Raw genomic sequence first — 17,540 nt, forward strand, 5'->3', positions numbered from 1 at the left:
TCATGTGGAAGCAAGGAGAATCTTCTTAGAGTCCGTAAAGTCACCCGCTATCTAGGTTCTGAGAATGAAGAGAGGAGAGTAGGGTTCCTCCTGATCGTACAGGTCTTTCGGATGCTCTTGTGTGTCTGTCATACCCTCGACCTGTTTGCTCTGGAAACAACAGTCCTGAGGTTTGTGGGGCTGTCTAACATGGTCAGAGTCCTGCAGCTAAGAATCTGAACATGCATCTGTCGATGTCAAAAACACCACCCACTCTCTCTGTCAATCACATCCCTTTCCTTACCTGACTAGAAGCAGTGCTGGTGCAAAATGAGTTATACATTTTTAATTATTTTGATACTTATTATTGCTGCATTTTCCAGTGTGAGCAATTATGTGTAGCATGATATTACAGCTTCCCATTAAATGCAACATTCGAGCAATCTTGAAATGTCACTTGCTTACACTGACTTCTACATTTGCTAGAATTTCAAACCCTCATTTCATGAATGAGTAAAAATAACTGAAAGAAGCTTTCAAATGAGCCAGATGATGGATGGAAGCAAGATGACCAGAGTATGTTTTTCTTGAGTCTAGATAGCTCAGTGGATTAAGAATTGGTGAAAATCCTGAATGTTTGTCTTGTTTAAAGATGAGTTTTTTTCTTAAGACTCTCTCTAGGGTCCTTCCCATGGTAACTCTTCCAACCAATGGGGACTTACTGGTGAAGTACAAGGCAGAAACCAGCAGTTCTTGGAGTTTGTCTGTTTTCCTTCATGCAGTCTTGTTACTGTGACCTTTAGCTTCATGGCTCCGAGAAGAAAAACACTTTCATGTCTGTATTTCTAGTACAAAGATTAGATTTTCCAGTTCACTACACATTTCATCAGTTTGAAGCATAACATTTAATCACTAGGTACCAGGCATAGTTCTAAGAATTGGAGGCATAACAATGAGCAAAACAGACCAAAAAAAAAAAATAATAAGACAGATCATAACATATAAATAATGTATTTGGGGAGAGCCAGGGCACAAGTGTCAGGCTGCACATTTAAGCAGTGGGATTTACTGAGAAGGAATGATAAATACAGTACAATTCCAGTACTTGGAAACAGCCAAGTAGGTTCACTCTTTAAGGCATGCCCCAATAACAGAGGTTAATTTAGGAAGAAAATATATTTATACAAATTAACAGGAATTGGAGAAAGAAAGAACTCATCTTATGGAAGATGTAACTGCAAACAAAAGAAGGATGAAGGAGCTAGAAGACAATTTGCTTTATCGGCTGACAAGCACTCACGGGTCTCTGGTGGAAGATGAGCGCCTCGTTCTGGTGCTGAGTAATACCAAAAAAACAGCCGAGGAGGTGACACAGAAACTGGAAATTTCTGCTGAGACAGAAAGTCAAATTAACTCAGCCCGGGAGGAATACCGACCTGGTGAGTCTGGTAATGAAAGACAAATGTCACAGGAAAATGAGGCGAGAAAGAAATGAGAATTAGACAAATTGAATGCAGCAAGGATGCTACGCAAATTACTGTGCAATGTGGGGTGGCCAATTTTGCCTTGTGACATTTCTTTTTGGAACTTCCATAAAGCTGAGTTCTGTAATGCGATAAACTTTCTAGATGCTTGCAATTCATGGTCATTGAAAAGGATTTTAAGAGACTCATGAACTTAAAGTGAAAAAGAGAGATTTAAATAAATATGCTAGTACCCATTAGTGAAATGTGAAGATTTAGTGTGTTATTGTGGACAGTTCAGTAGTTTTTTTTTTTTTTTTAAGCATAGAATCACAATGTGTTAGTATTTTTGGTTTACCATCTTTATATTAGAAAAGTGGCTCTTCGGTGCTTATCTCTATCCAGCAATTAAGAACAGAGTTTTGTTGGCTACTCAGGGAATTCATTACAAATATTCAACTGGCTATCCTTTAATAATGTATGTGTACGTATGTATGTGTGTGTGTGTGTGTGTATATATATGTGTGTGTGTGTGTGTGTGTGTGTGTGTGTGTGTGTGTATATATATATACACATATACATACATACACATATACACATTTAGAAAAAGCATTGAAACAATATCATCTCCTAGGTAGAGTGAAGAGCATTGCGCTAGGGATGGCCTCAGTGAACTTGAGGACCAGGTTAGGCACAGTGAGCTTCAGAATAAGAGCTTAAAGGACTACCACGTTTGCTCAAATTAAATGGTATTGCTGTGGTGACACACAATCAAATATATTTTGTAGGAGGGATGCTACACTGAGAAGTATCATTTGATAAATATAGCCAACAAACGACTTCTGCAAAGCTTGTATATAAGAATTAGCTATATGCAATAGAGGCACGATGAGCTCCCATTGCTAGCTGACAGTCACTGAGAAGGCCAAAGAGCAAGTGGGCATCACTGAGAGCTTAGGCTGGCGTGTCACTTGGCTCATGGATTCTTGCTGGAGCTGCGGTGACTCTGCTCCTTCTCTCTTCAGTTGCCGTACGGGGCAGCGTCCTCTACTTCCTCGTTGCCGAGATGCGCTTGGTTAATGAGATGTACCAGACTTCGCTCCGCCAGTTCCTGCGCTTGTTTGACCTTTCCTTGGCCAGGTACCTCTATACTCAGGAAGCCAAGCCGAGTTCTTTATCTACGGGCCAGAATGGTGATATTAAAGCTTCTTTTCCCTCTTTGCTAGTTTCGTTTCTAAATGTAAGATTAGTGTAATTACCACTATGATGAATCAGAATGATTTGCCATTTTATACTTGGAGAAAGCTGTACCAACCATTCATCTGCTAATTTGATTTTTTTGGCTTCATATCATCTGCTAAACAAGAAAATTTCCAAGACATTGTTGTGAGTGATAATACCCTGTGGGTAAAATTGATTTAGACACATTGAGAATTCTACTGTGTTATTTCATGTTGAGAGAATGCTTGTTATCTTAGATTTAGGAGGCTTCTCTCAATGTGTAAAAAATAAGAATTGGTCCTCCAGAGTTACTTATTCTCCATTAAAGATGCTGTTTTTATAGACAGTTGAAAAGGGCAGTGGGATAAGTATGACTTGAATGTTATCTTCCACAGGTCTGTCAAGAGCCCAATTACAAGCAAGAGGATTGCTAACATCATTGAGCACATGACCTATGAGGTGTTCAAATATGCTGCCCGAGGCTTGTATGAGGAGCACAAATTCCTGTTCACTTTGTTGCTGACTCTAAAGATTGACATCCAGAGGAACAGAGTCAAGCATGAAGAGTTCCTCACTCTTGTTAAAGGTCAGGAGGAAATGCTCACCCACTGTAGATTTCAGAACAATTGTGCAGGCTCTTTTTGGCATTTTTAAATTTTAGTTTTTAGTCATGATAGTCATTTCATTTATGATGTACTTTCATGAGATATTTTTATTTGTTGATTTATTGAATAATGAATGTTCATTGAAGAGCTACTGGGTTCTAGGCCATGGAACAGAGATAGCAGTGAATAAAACCTCTGATTATTTGGGATGAGTTAGCAAAAAATAATTATGGTGGTTTGAATGTAAACATATGTCCCCATAGCTTGAGGTATTTTTGATTAAGCTTGCAACTCAAGTGTCTTGCAGTTCAGAGTGGTTGTAGATCTGGCTGCTTCTGTTTGGTGGCTGTTTGGTGGTGTCTCTCTGATCAATGGAAATAAGTCATCTTCTTCTACCATTGATGGTGTTTCCCCTGGGTTCTCTAAGTCTGAAATAAACCCTTTCTTCCCATAAGCTCCTTCTGGTTAGATGCTTGTCCAGAAATGTGAGGGTAACAATCACAAAATAAGTAAATTATGTAGTATGTGAAAAAATAGTAAACACTATGAAGCAATGTCAGAGAAGGAGGTGTAGAGTTATAAGGTATGAGGCTTGGGGGAAACTGAAAGTGTTGAAGTGGGCATCTAATGGGATCTTCAACAGAGTGAAGCTTCCTCAGATGTTTGCAGGTTTTATAAAAGATCTGAAAGAGCAAGGAACAGTGGCCACATGGACACTTGAGGAAGAGCTCGGAGGGTACAGGATACAGCATGAAGGCTTTCAGTGGGAGGACGTGTGGTGTGACGGAGACAAGACAAAGTGACAGGGGCTCAGAGCAGAATGGGCGAGGTGACAGCATAGTTAATCCCATGCATTATTTATTTTATAGCTATTGAAGTCTTGATCATAGGGCTTCAGTATATTTTGGAATTAGACTATTGAGTGCAGCCCATGTTCCTTTTTTTAATTGGTGCATATTTATTGGACATAGTGATGGCTTTAAATAAAGATTTTTCATGTAAGTATGTTATGTACTTTGATCATATTTACCCGCTGTACTCTCCTCTGTGTTCCCACTTCCTACTAATCCCCTTCCTTGTCCCAGGTTCGAGACATATATGCATAAATGATTTTATGTGTGTATAAAATCTAGGACTATCAAGTGAGAGTAAACATACACATTTGTCTTTCTGAGTCTACCTTATTTTACTTAATATGATGATCTCTAGTTATACCACTTACTACTAATGACCTATGTCTCATTCTTTATGACTGAATAAAGCTCCAGTGTGCATATATGCTTCATGTTCTTTATCCACTCATCTGTTGATTTTAGAACTTGGCTATTGAGAATAGTACCGCAATAAGCATAAATGTGCACAGTTTTCATGTGAACATTGATTGTTTTTTTCTATTTCCGTGTAGAATATTATTAGAATTTTAATGGTGATTGTATAAAATCTATAGGTTGATTTTGCTGAGATGACAATTTTCCTAATTTCCAATTCATGAATTTCCAATTCATGAGCATGATTTACTTCTCATAGTGTCATCTTCAATTTCTCCATTGTTTAAAAATCTTTACTGTAGATATAATTTTTATATTTCTTTTTTTAAAATTATTTATTTATTTATCTGAGAGTGACAGACACAGAGAGAAAGACAGATAGAGGGAGAGAAAGAATGGGCGCTCCAGGGCTTCCAGCCTCTGCAAACGAACTCCAGACGCATGTGCCCCCTTGTGCATCTGGCTAACGTGGGACCTGGGGAACCAAGTCTCGAACTGGGGTCCTTAGGCTTCACAGGCAAGAGCTTAACCGCTAAGCCATCTCTCCAGCCCTAATTTTTATATTTCTGATTAGTCTTATTCTGAGATAATTTATTTTTATTTAACTTTTGAGATAATCATAAATAGGAGTTTCCTTGAGTTATTGCTTCAAATGTTTGTCATTGGTATGTAGGAAAGCTATTGATTTTTGTATATTAATATTGTATCCATTTACTTCCATTTTAATGAAAGTGTTCATCAGTCCTAAGAATTTCTGGTAGAGTCTTTAGGATTTCTTATGGTGATACTTTATAAATTTGGTCTTATGTCCTGTTTATATTTTCTTGTTATCCTGTCTCTGGATGTTCTAAGTCTTCTACTTTGTCTTCAAGACCTGATAATCTGACTTCTACTAGATCTATTCCATTAGTGAAGCTTTATGCCAATTTTTTTATTTGACCTTTTGATGGTTTTGTTACTAAAATTTCAATTTTATTTTTTCCAATATTGATATATTTTTATTGAATTTTTCCTCCATATGCTGTATTGACTCTTTTATTTTTTCAGCTATTTATTTATCTACTCTTTAAATTAATTATAGAATCAATTTCTGTTCTCTTTGATTTTTGTTGAAAATTGTTATAATATTTCTTTTGAAATGATTATCTGGATTTCACTTAACCCAATGTGATTAGAGCCCATTGCTGTTGAACTGTTAATATATAAAAGATTCATATTGCCTTGATTTTTTTAATATTTGTTATGTTTCTTTGATGGATTTTACCTATTTGGAGTTAGGTTGTTGACTTTTAAAAACATATCACCAGTATTCTTTCAGTTGAAGTATTTACAATGTTCAAATGAGACTAATTTGAAGTAGACTTGAGGTCTCATTTCTCCCCATTGGAGCAGAAGTGTAGGTCAGTTCCTACACCTCAGTCTACATGCTCAGGCCATGGGCAAATCCCAGTACCAGTCAGAGAGTATAATACTAGCTCAGAAGCAGCTGTAGCTGATGGATAGGCTTGCTAGGAAAATACAGTAGTAGTAAAAATGATCCTCCTGGAGTTGGGGAGATGGCTCAGTTGGTAAAGTGTTTGTGGCAAAAACATGAGCACTGGGGTTTGTATCCCCAGCACCCATACATAATAGCTCATGTTTATAATCTTGGCATTAGGAAGTTGAAACAGGAGAAAGCCTAGGGCTTGTTAGATAGCTAATTAAACAAATTATACTTCCAGGTTAAGTGAGAGACATTACTTCAGAAAAATAATGATGTGAAAAGTGAACGAGGAAGGCATTGAATGTTGACCTTGACATCCATGTGGATGCACAAATGAGCACATACACTTACATGCATGTGGACCAGCACACATATGAACGTGCATATACCACACACATATACATACAAACAAATGAACAAACAAAAGACAATTGTCCTTTAAATTCCAATAACCTGAGGAAAATTCCTTAATATCTTTAATAAGAATAATACTGCATGTCTAGGATATTACTAAGGCTATTAATGGAAGGAAAATAAGCTGAGTAAGACTATGGCTTAATATAAGTACAAAAGAGAAAAATAAAGGAGGGAAGTGAAGTATAAAGGGGGATTTAAGATATTTTTAGGGTAGATAAAGTTTTACCTTAACAATACTCCAAATTCTATGTAGAAACTTAATTAATAATTAATTAATAAGCAAAGAGAGGAAAGAATAGAGGATGAGAGCAAGAAAATGTCCTAGGAATGAGAAGGAAAGCATGGGACTGTATGGAAGAGAAACAGTAAAGAGAACACCATAGACCATGTTCAGAAACAGGAGACAGTCATAAAACCTCATCAAGCAATATAGTAAAACAAAACTAGAAATATTTATTGATGAGTAAAGACAAAAATGAAAAAAAAGCCAAAGTGACATAAAAGTAAAATAAAAAATATATAGCATAGTCATAATCTCTTCTGTTTTACATGCTGGATCCTTTCCCTCTCTTGAAATACCTTATAAAGCAAAAAGCTGATGAAAGACCTGTTTCTATCTCCAGATCAAGCATGGTAGACCAGACCTTTTGGTGTCCAGTGTCTCAGTGAAGTCCAAGCAGGTTAAGTTTCAGCCCAGGCAGAAGTAGGAGTCAGGCCTCCTTTAGGACTTCCTCAGCCCTGAGTATAAAGTGTTCCTCTAGAGTACTGCCCCCTTCCCTGTTCCCTAGTGTTTTCAGCATGTGCTGGAGTGTGTCCTTCCCTCACATGGATCTCCGTGTCTGAGGACACAGCCATGCTCACACGTTCATTTACCTTTTAGCCTGGCCTGCTCATGCTCCCAGGGCTCGGGTGGCTTGTTTGTCAATGCCTGCAGTCTTAGCTTGAGTAAATTTGCTCTAGTACATTTCAGTTCAGGTCCATTCCCATGGGGGTGCTCCTGTGGTTCCACAATTCTTTGGATCTTGTGCTGTTAGTGAATGGAGGGTGGGAATTAAGTTTGGAGACACAATTATGTTTAGTTTTCTCTTTTCAAGTACCTCTTCCTGGTAGAATGATTTGATCACAGAATTTCTCTTTGGATTTGATCTTTTTGTGCCCCAGTATTACAGGGAGTAATGAAAGATGGTTGAAAAACAAACAAGCAAAAAAAAAAAAAAAAAAAAAAGGACACATGGTTGGCATTTGTTAATTTCCCAGGGTATTCTTTCTATAATGATGGTTTTCCAACATTTTGCTATTACTACCTTTGCTTCTGAAGATATTTTACTATTTTGTTTATGGACCCATAAAAGGGCTGCTGTTCTTGGCTGCCTATAAAACATTTAAAATACCTATTTAGTCAGTTCAGGGTGCTATGACAAGTGATCAGCTTTGGTGTCTTATTTATCACAGTTTCAGAGTCTGGTAGTCTGAGACTAGAGTGAAAGTACTGGTGAAGGGGCCTTTGGATTTGAGTTGGAAGTTTCCCATTGCATCCTCTGGTGGCAGAGAGCTAAGAAAGCCAAGAAATCCAGCTTTCTGTGACTCTTCTGAGGGCACTAATCCAAATTAAGAGGGCTCTGTCCCTAGGATATCATTTAGTTGTGATATTCTCCAGTCATTCCCTTATCACAACAGCATCACAGTTGAAGGTTAGAATTTTAACGCATGGATTTGCTGGGACACAAAGTTTCAGACAAAAACACTCATGACATAACATTTCAGCTTACTTCAAATGATTTTTAAAGTCCTCACAGAGAGAGTTTATTTGATTAGGTAATTTTCAACAAACTATTAAAAGGTAAATTCACATGATTGTTCCAGCTTCCTTTGAAACTCCGCTTCATAAAGCAATACTATAAATCACTATCATCAGACTAATTGGCATATAGTAAGGGCTGAAGATACAACAACATCCATCCTTCGAGCACATTCTGTTATACTAGGGTTTTTACGAATGATGAAATTTCTCAATAATGGTATTGCATGTATTTTGGCAGCCTTGTTTTGTAGATGTGGACAGTGAAGTTTAAAAAAGGTTAAGAGATAGATGTACTCAGTACTATTTAAGGAGGTGATACAGCCAATGTTTTAGCAGTCCTCCTTTCCACTAACTCTAACACCTTTCTTGGTGTCGTCTATAAGCCAGTGTGCTTTACAGTTTATCACGCAGAAGTGCCTGTGTTCAGTTTTATTTCTATAGGGAAATGCAAGTTATGCCTGATTGAGAAAGCCAGCATCAGTTACCCATTGAGAACTCTCCATCAGCTGAGGAGTAGTTACTGAGGCCAAAACCCAGTTGTATGCCAAGAGTTCATCAGAGGGGCAGAAGGCAACCTCTGTATCTGTATATTTAGCTAAAGGCAGGGTGTCTCTACCTACTCAACTTCCTCAAGTCTGGAACTGGAAAAGTTGTTAAGTAAAATTCAGATGTAAATAAGAATCAAAGACTCAGGGATTAAATACAGAGTATGTGACGGGAGAGAGAAAGAGAGATAAGGGGTAGGAGGGAGGAGGACAGAGGAGAAAAGAGGGAGAGAGGGAAGAGAGTGAAGAGAGGAAAGATAAAACATCCACATATTATCTAGATAATCCCTCACAGGCAGGCTCAGAAGCTTGGTTCCTAGTGATTATAAGTCTTGTCACATTGATAACCAGTATAGTCTAACACACATGAATATAAAAATGCATTGTATTTGTATAAACCAAATATGGATCTACACTTACTCCAGCATGTATATATCCCCATTATTAGTAATATTACCAGAAGGTGAGGATTTCAGGCGTATGCAGGAATTGGGGGCAACGTACTCACAAATGAGGTTAATGCTCTTGTAGAAGATTTAGCACAGGCAGTTTGCCACCTCCACACTGGGAAGAGGCCCTGGGAGGCGCAGCAGGACCAGGCCCTCACTAGACACCAGATCTTTTGAGCATTCCTTTCTTAAGAGTTTGTGTTCTCCCAAACTGTGATAAATGAATGTTTCTTGTTTCTAAGTAGATTGTCACCCAGCATTTGGTACTCTATTATAGCAGCCCAGACGTCTTGGGACAAAACAGTCCTCTGTCGCTGATCTTTCATTCACCTCTGAAGGATCAGTTTAGGTGTCAGCCTAATTTAATTTTTAGCTGTGGTATTTTATCATTGTGTTGTATAACTTGTATAGTTCCTTCATTATAAAATGTCTTTTTTTTTTTTACAATAAGTTTAGGATCAAAACCCAAAGTTATTTTTCCCCCAAAGTAAGGAAGGAAGAGAATAACATGATTTTCCATCGTCTGAGATTTTATCCTCATATTACTCCTTTCTCAGCAGTTGTTTCAACAAGAGTCTAATCTCCTGCCATGTTATCAAAAAATAGTTCCCTCCCCCAAAATCCAGTCATTCCTTGAGCCCCATTGTGCATGTTGCAGCAGGCAAGATGTTTGTGACATGCTTGCTCTCTCCCAAACACCCAGCTGTGTTCTCCTAACAATGAACATTCTTTCCTTTCCAAGAGTAGCCTTTGGCTAACCCACTGGTAAGTACCTGCTTCTATTATCTTTGGTGGAAAATGGCTCATTACCATAGAAATTGGTAAGGCATGTATTCAACACGAAGCCATTGTCATTAGGTCTGTAACAGCTCCCTGGAGTTCAAACAATGTTTTTATTTTATGAGCTAATATTTCCACTGAACTAGCTGAAAGGCCATATTAAACTTGCTGTAAATATACAAGGATCGATCTGGGAAAAGCAAGATTTAGTAGTGTCCATGGTGCCTAGATAAGGTAGAGATTGGCTCAATAAATATTTTTGAGTATGATTATTTGTTTGTAACTTTTTTGTTCAACAAAGGATTTTAAAGGTGGGCAAGTGGGTTGATGATTAACCTGTTAAGAATAATGTCTAGAGCATATTTCCCCTGGATTACTTTAATGGAGTACTTTATTAAACAATGCATTTTATCATTTAAAACATTTCCCAATGCTTTCTTTGACTCAAATTAAGAGTTTTACCTATTGAGTTGTCTTTTAAAGTGGTAACATGAATTTTGTTTAAAGTGTTATTTATTACTTGGTGCTGTGAGAGTGATAAAAGTCCTTAGTTAAATCACCAGCAAAAGACAGGAGTGATTACCAAATTAAAATTTTCACTGTGGTTAGATTGGCCAATATGTGTGTGGACAAGCTCCTGGAATGTGGTGAAACTCGATGTAAGTAATACTTGCTTCCAAGAGAGACCTGCTCAGGTGTAGCTAGTGCGACTCATATTGCTAGTCATGTTCTGGGTTTAAAATTAGCTTATTGTGTGAGGCCACTTAAAAAAACTGTCCTTTCTTTGACAAACTCATACATATGTATTCTATTTTGGTCATGCATGCCCTCCTTGATCCCCTCTTACCGTCATGAGATTCATTCTCCTGTCACTCACCAGAGGTGTAGGCACCCCTGCAGGAAGGGACTGCCCTCAGTAATCATTAACTACCACTAGCTCTTCAGGGCCAGTGGAGGGGGGGTCCTCTTGAGCCCTTGCCCCATTCATGATGAATATGAACTGAGGCCACTGTTTATTTTTTCTTTTAAAGTTCTCATTTTTATTTTTAAGAGAGGAATTCTAACTTCCTCAGGAAGGATAACAAGCAGGGTAGAAACATTAAGAAGACAACCAGTACTTATATACTTTTAATAGACTAGTTCTTTTTCTTCAGTTACTTCTTAAACAGCTTGTCATTCTTGTAATCACTTTTAAACAACTTTACTTCATAGATCATATCAACTCTAAAATGAACATATTATCTCAAATGCATATTACCTGTTTTTTTTTTCTTTTTATATGTTTAAAAATTTTTATTAGCATCAAAGAATTAGGTTTCATTATGGTGTCCATTATTAGTATTGACAATAGCTGGTTGGTCATTTGGTTATCCCTGCTACGTGCTTAATCCTGTGTGTGATTTACACAATTACAATCAGGTCACTCAGGCTACGTTATTACCACTTTACAAATTTAGAAATAGAGGCACAGTTAAATAAGATAGCTTGTCCTAGGTCTTGACCACATTGACTTAGGAGAAAATCTGACATCTGCCTATTGCCACTGCTACATTGCTGATTATTGAATGTGTTTTCTAAAATCATGTGTTCATTTATTCAGTTTTAAATCATGCCTGCCACTATAATTTATATCTTAGTACATGTCAAGGTAATAAAGTAATTGAACTTCAGATATTTCAAATAAAACCTTTTATTAACTAGACTGCTTCAAAGAAAGAAATCTCAAGTTCACATGTTTAACTTTGAAGGTGGTGCCTCACTGGATCTGAAAGCCTGTCCCCCTAAACCAGCAAAGTGGATTCTGGACATGACTTGGCTGAACTTGGTGGAGCTTAGCAAGCTCAGGCAGTTTTCAGACATCCTTGATCAGGTAACCTTTTCTTTGACTACACATAAGCTACTGCTGTGCTAAGCATCGTTCCTACCTATCAACAGGTATGGTATTTGTGGAGGAGAATGGCTTCTCACTCTTGTTACTCTCAGAAGGTACAGCATGGGCTTGGGCTTCCTGCAGTCCACCCACACTACTATAAATCATAGTGCCCACTGAAGACTGGTTGTGCAGAAGGAATATGTCCAGGAAGTTTAACTGGCCCTGTCTGTGTCCACATGTAAACATCACCAAGAGATGATATACAGACAGAAAAACATATAAATTTAATTAGATATAACCTGATGCAAATGCTTGGCTGTTAGTCTCTAGAAGTCAGTGTCCTAGGGATGGAGAGATGGTTTAGTGGGAAAGATTGCTTAAGGGCTGACACAGTCAGACTTTCATTCTCCAGCATCCAAGTAAAGAGCTATGCATACCCACACATATCTGTTATTCCTGTCATCCTGGTCCTCTGGGGAGAAGAGTCCAGTATGCAGATGAGCAAGGGATTAAGGTTATCTAACATTCTCCTCTGGTCTCCACCACACTGTACACACAACACCATACATACTCCACATATATACGTGCAAAATGAATCACCGTCCTTCCAGAATAACTTAGTCCCCATGATTTGTATATATGGTGGAGGGCTGGAAGTTTGGGATAGTAAGTTGATAAGATAGGCCAGGAGTTAGATTTTTTTTTTTTTTTAATCTGGTGACCATAGAGAAGTGAGATTGGAGAGTAACAACAAATAGTTTATTCAGGGGAAAATTGGGGCTTTTTATTTCTAGTTTTTGTTGATTATTTATTTATTTATTTGAGAGCTACAGACAGAGAAAGAGGCAGAGAGAAGGAGAGAGAGAATGGGCACACCAGGGCTTCTAGCTACTGCAAACGAACTCCAGATGCATGCGCCACCTTGTGTGTCTGGCTAATGTGGGTTCTGGGGCATCGAGCCTTGAACCAGGGTCCTTAGGCTTCACAGGCAAACTCTTAACCACTAAGCCACCTCTCCAGCCTGGTGCTTTTTATTATTTTAATAAAATCCCATTATATATTGTGGGATTGTCTTTTGATTTTCCTAGTTAAAGTTTACTAAATACTTTTAGTTCTGCTATGGTTTTATATTTTAGCCTACAGTTAATAATGCTTATTATTTCTAACACGTAATTAGTGTAAAGCTCATAGGTTAAAATTATTTTGGGGGATATTAATATACTCTTGTTTACTCCCCCATGGGATGACCCCAGTAACCTTTCATGGACCCCATTAACCTTTAGAAGTTGTTTCTTTCCTTCTGGAGTGCATATCTTCTGCCTGAAATCCCTCCTCATTATACGGTCATTTGTGATTAAAGGAAATTCTTATTCTTACATGATACTTTGTAAACATGTACCTGGATGAACTTTCCTTTGATTAGATCAAAAAATACAGTCAAGCCTTTCACTAAAGGGAATATCGAGAAGGCAAAAGAATCTATTAATTTGTAGATGCTATTTGTTCAGAGTTTTCACATGCTTGCCTCCGTGAGGTTTGTCCCCCATTGGTTTCTGGGCTCCCAAGGCTAATGCATGGTCTTTATCAGTTGCCTAAGGGTAGCAGGTGTCTGATCATCTATATGATGATGCTATTAACTAGAATATCTAAAATTACTGTAGATCAATAGTGTATTGACCCAAACCTGTTTATTCAATAGCAGGTATGCATTGAATATCTTCCTTTGTATCCAGAATGATCCAAGAAATAAGCAAATATGATTAAATAAGTTTTGGTTATTGATTTTAGCAGGATTTTGTGGAGCAAATCAAGCTTCCTTGAAATAATGAAAACGAGCCTTTATTGATTTCTTTATTCTTTATAAATTTGTTACATACAGGCATAGAAGCAATCAAACATCCCAAGACTCTCCCTACTTTGGAAGCTTGTGCTAAAATTGACTGACTTTGAGCATTTGAATTTAAATGCTCAGACTTTTGAGCAGTAGGATAGAAAATGTAAAATTAATGAAAGGACATAGTTCACACGTGTCAAGAATGGTCAGAAGGTTTGATGAAAAATACCTGTGAACTGTTTCTGAAACATGTTTACATGTCACCACACATTTCTTATCCCATCTTACTTGCAGATATCAAGAAACGAGAAAATGTGGAAAACCTGGTTTGATAAGGAAAACCCAGAGGAAGAGCCTCTCCCAAACGCTTACGATCAATCTCTTGACTGCTTCAGACGCCTTCTTCTCATTCGGTCTTGGTGTCCCGATAGAACCATTGCCCAGGTAAAGAGTGCATGCCAAGGCAAAACATAGGAGAGATTTTAAAGGAGAATTTCACTTTAAACTTAAGCAACTATTCAAACATTATTGCCAATGAGAATTTCCCCGTAGGCTTCTGGGCGTGTAATTTTCTAGTGAGACAAATGTGATACGCAGAGGCATAAACAAGGAAAGCACCGAGGTGCACATTTCGCTAAGTGATTTATTAAACTCTTTTGGCCCAAGTGGCACAACAAGAGCAAATGAGAAAATCATGATTCTCAACTTGGCATGTAAATACAACATAAAGGTAATATATTGCTCTCCTGTATCACTTCGTAACAACTCAAATATGATATGGCTGCTCTCCTGCGCTAGAAGTAAATCAGTGTTCATGTAAGCGGAAGAACGCGGAGGCGTTAGGGAGCGTCACCGAGAGGAGGACCGGGTCCCAGTGCTGTACTAACTACTCCGCCAGCATCACAACTCCGGATGTAAGGAACTAGGTTGTCCTAAAACTGCCTGAATTTCACATGGGTTTTAAATGTGAGTTCTTGGTCAAAAACATTTATTTTTTCTAAGACTTATCGGCTGGCCTTATTTATACCATAGACATTTATCCACTGAAAATACATGGGCCTTGCTTTCACAATTAAAACCTTGAATGTTGAGTCAACTTGACTCCTTAATAACTTCTGTAGCGAAGTCATGGAGTATAATATTGTAGTGTCTATAATAGGAGGCAGGGGTTTTTCCTTTTACATTCTTCAGAGAGAGTGTGTTACAAACATACAAAGTAACTACTAACAAGGCTCCTCAGGGACCACAAAATCATGAAAACAGCTAGGTCCAAAGATTTATTAAGAAAAGAAAAATGAGTTTTGCCACTGGAGCGCTGAGATTGCCCTTGCTTTCCATTTTCCTTACAACCTCATTACTTTTATCCTGCCCAAATGCATTGTCTAAACAGTTGCCTATTTCAGGGCAATATAGAATGGAAGTTGGAAGTTTAGCATCCAGAGTACTTACCATTATACCATAGTGGGGAGATGGCTCAATGGTCAAAGAGAAAGTTCAAGTGTAGAAGTTTCTTTCTTCTGTCTCTTCCTTCTTAACATGGAAAACTTAGAGTTTCAAGGTTGAAATGACAATCTACAGAACTCCTTTGTAATTGCTTTTTTCATCAGGCTCTGTCATTCCTAGACTGACCGCAGCCATGGCCTCTTAACTAGCTGCACTTTTTTTTTTCTTGCTGAGTTTGGTCCATCCTGTATTCTAAAACACATGGGAAGAATTTTCCATTTCTTAGCCTTTCAAGTCTTGTAGTGGCTTCCCATTAACACTTAAGAAAAGCAGTCTGGGCTGGAGAGATGGCCTAGCAGTTAAGAATTTGCCTGTGAAGCTTAAGGACACCTGTTCAAGGCTTGATTCCCCAGGACCCACATTAACCAGATGCACAAGGTGGCGCAAGCATCTGGAATTCATTTGCAGTGGCTGGAGGTCCTGGTGTGCCCATTCTCTCTCTACCCCCCACATCTTTCTCTCTCTCTGTCACTCTCAAATACATAAATAAAAATAAACAAAAAAGAAAAAAGAAAAAGAAAAGCAGTCAAATCAAGGTCTCGAGGCTCTTAATGAAGTGTGCTCTGTCCTCTGAAGTGCAGCTCCTTGGGTAGCATTTTCAAAGGTTGGCAACGAGTACTTTATTCCCTATAACCAGCTCCCAGCCACGACTCTTTCTATGCACTGAGCTGAGTGTGCTATCGTGTCAGGTTCAGCTGTCTGACTGCAAGAATGATGCGCTTTCAGGAGGCGTCTCATGCTAAACACTCACCAGCATCAAGACACACAGGAGGAAGGGAGGCGTGTAGGCGGGGAGTTCTGAGCTTGTTTCCTTCCGCTTCTCACAGGTTGGTCACTGCATTTCGAACTGTAGGACAAGCAGGTTCCCAAAGGCAGGTTCAATTTTTTTACTGCCCTGTCTCCCCTGATTGTCACAATACTTAGACACAGAAGGAGGTAGTTACCCCAGGCAAGTACCTGTTGTATGTGGGCAATGTGAAGGAACGGAGACACACAATGTATGTCTGAAATTTTGGTTCTGTTGGCCCAGGGATGTGATGCACAGTGTTGGATTGGAGTTGAAATAAAAATGATGAGAAAATTTACCCTTTCTCACATATGTATGCTATGGTTTCAAACTGGAGACTAATCCAGTATTGTGGAGTGTGAGCGATTGCCTTACAGATGCAACTGCAGCCTTTCCATTTGGAGACAATTTCCATAAGTGGCAGTGAGGCTGAGAATGTCTCTCTTCCAAGGAGCAAGAGTTTCATTCTAAGAATTCATAGCTTCCACTATAAGTAAAATATCTTTCCCCATCATCTATTCTAGGAGTTGAAAAATAAGGGCTCATGTCCCCAGCACAAGTTGGGAGCTTTGTCTGTTAGAGCAGAGTTGAGTAGTTGCAATAGCGACCACGTGGCCACTAGAGGCTCGCTTATCTACCACCTGGCTCCTGTTGTGTGGTTGGAATGGGCCCCACTGGGAGCTCCTCACTACCTTGAAGTAGGAAGAACATGACTCGGGGGGACGCAGGCACACTGGGGGGATGCCACAGTGATGGAAGGTGCCTGAAGCTGTGAAGAAAACTGGACTGCTTGGTGCCCAGCCTTTGAAGTGCTTCCTGATGGCAGAATGCACTGCCTCCGTGCCTCTCAATGTGCACGGGGAAGTAGACATTTGCAGAAGTCAAAGAGCAAAAAACACATTGGGGAAACCTCTTAAATACCTGTCAGAATGCTAGAGAAAAATGTGTGAGCATTAACCCAAGCTAGAACTTTTATACTGTATCATGTCAACCTAGATCAATAGTAAGAGCTACAAAAATAAATGGCATCTTACGACCCAACTTCGACTGGCTCGAACTCCATCAATTCAGAGCATCTCTCAGTTAAAGAAATGAGCAAAGAGAAGTCAGGTCAGAATGGGAGCTCACTGTCACCAGAAAGGGGCCTGTGCACTGACTGCTTATGTCATTGTTACTGGTCTAGCCCTGCTAACGAGGAAGGGTTCTGAGCCACATCTCTTACCCCTGGGAAGCCAGGAAAGCTGCCTTTCTCCAGAGTCACACAGGAATAGTTGTCAAGGCAAGAAATCCTGCACACTGTACCGCATCAGTGTAACTTCTAATCTTCCATTGATGGTAGGCTGGATATTATGCTGAGTGTGAGAGGTGGAGGCAAGACTTGAGAAGGTTGAACGGAGACCCATTACAGTATGGCCTGGTTCATTCTGAGCAAAAAGTAAATGTGTTAAGAGATTGGGAATGCTCTTATCTCTCTGCTTTTATTTTCCTCTGTGGGAAAGGTGGATACTTCATAGCATATTTCTTTTAAAATA

At 38.9% G+C, this 17,540-nt stretch overlaps 1 protein-coding gene across 1 annotated transcript in view; it reads left to right on the forward strand.

Annotated features, from left to right (window-relative positions):
• The window catches only part of Dnah5 (dynein axonemal heavy chain 5), a 247,680-nt gene that overhangs the window by 202,968 nt on the left and 27,172 nt on the right, over positions 1-17,540 (forward strand). The window contains exons 66-70 of the mRNA XM_045132474.1: positions 1,175-1,418; positions 2,468-2,582; positions 3,059-3,249; positions 11,760-11,881; positions 14,013-14,162. Coding sequence (XP_044988409.1) covers positions 1,175-1,418; positions 2,468-2,582; positions 3,059-3,249; positions 11,760-11,881; positions 14,013-14,162 — 822 coding nt within the window. The remainder of the gene's footprint in view (positions 1-1,174; positions 1,419-2,467; positions 2,583-3,058; positions 3,250-11,759; positions 11,882-14,012; positions 14,163-17,540) is intronic.

The sequence above is a fragment of the Jaculus jaculus genome, chromosome 13, assembly GCF_020740685.1.
Source record: "Jaculus jaculus isolate mJacJac1 chromosome 13, mJacJac1.mat.Y.cur, whole genome shotgun sequence".
Taxonomy (NCBI): domain Eukaryota; kingdom Metazoa; phylum Chordata; class Mammalia; order Rodentia; family Dipodidae; genus Jaculus; species Jaculus jaculus.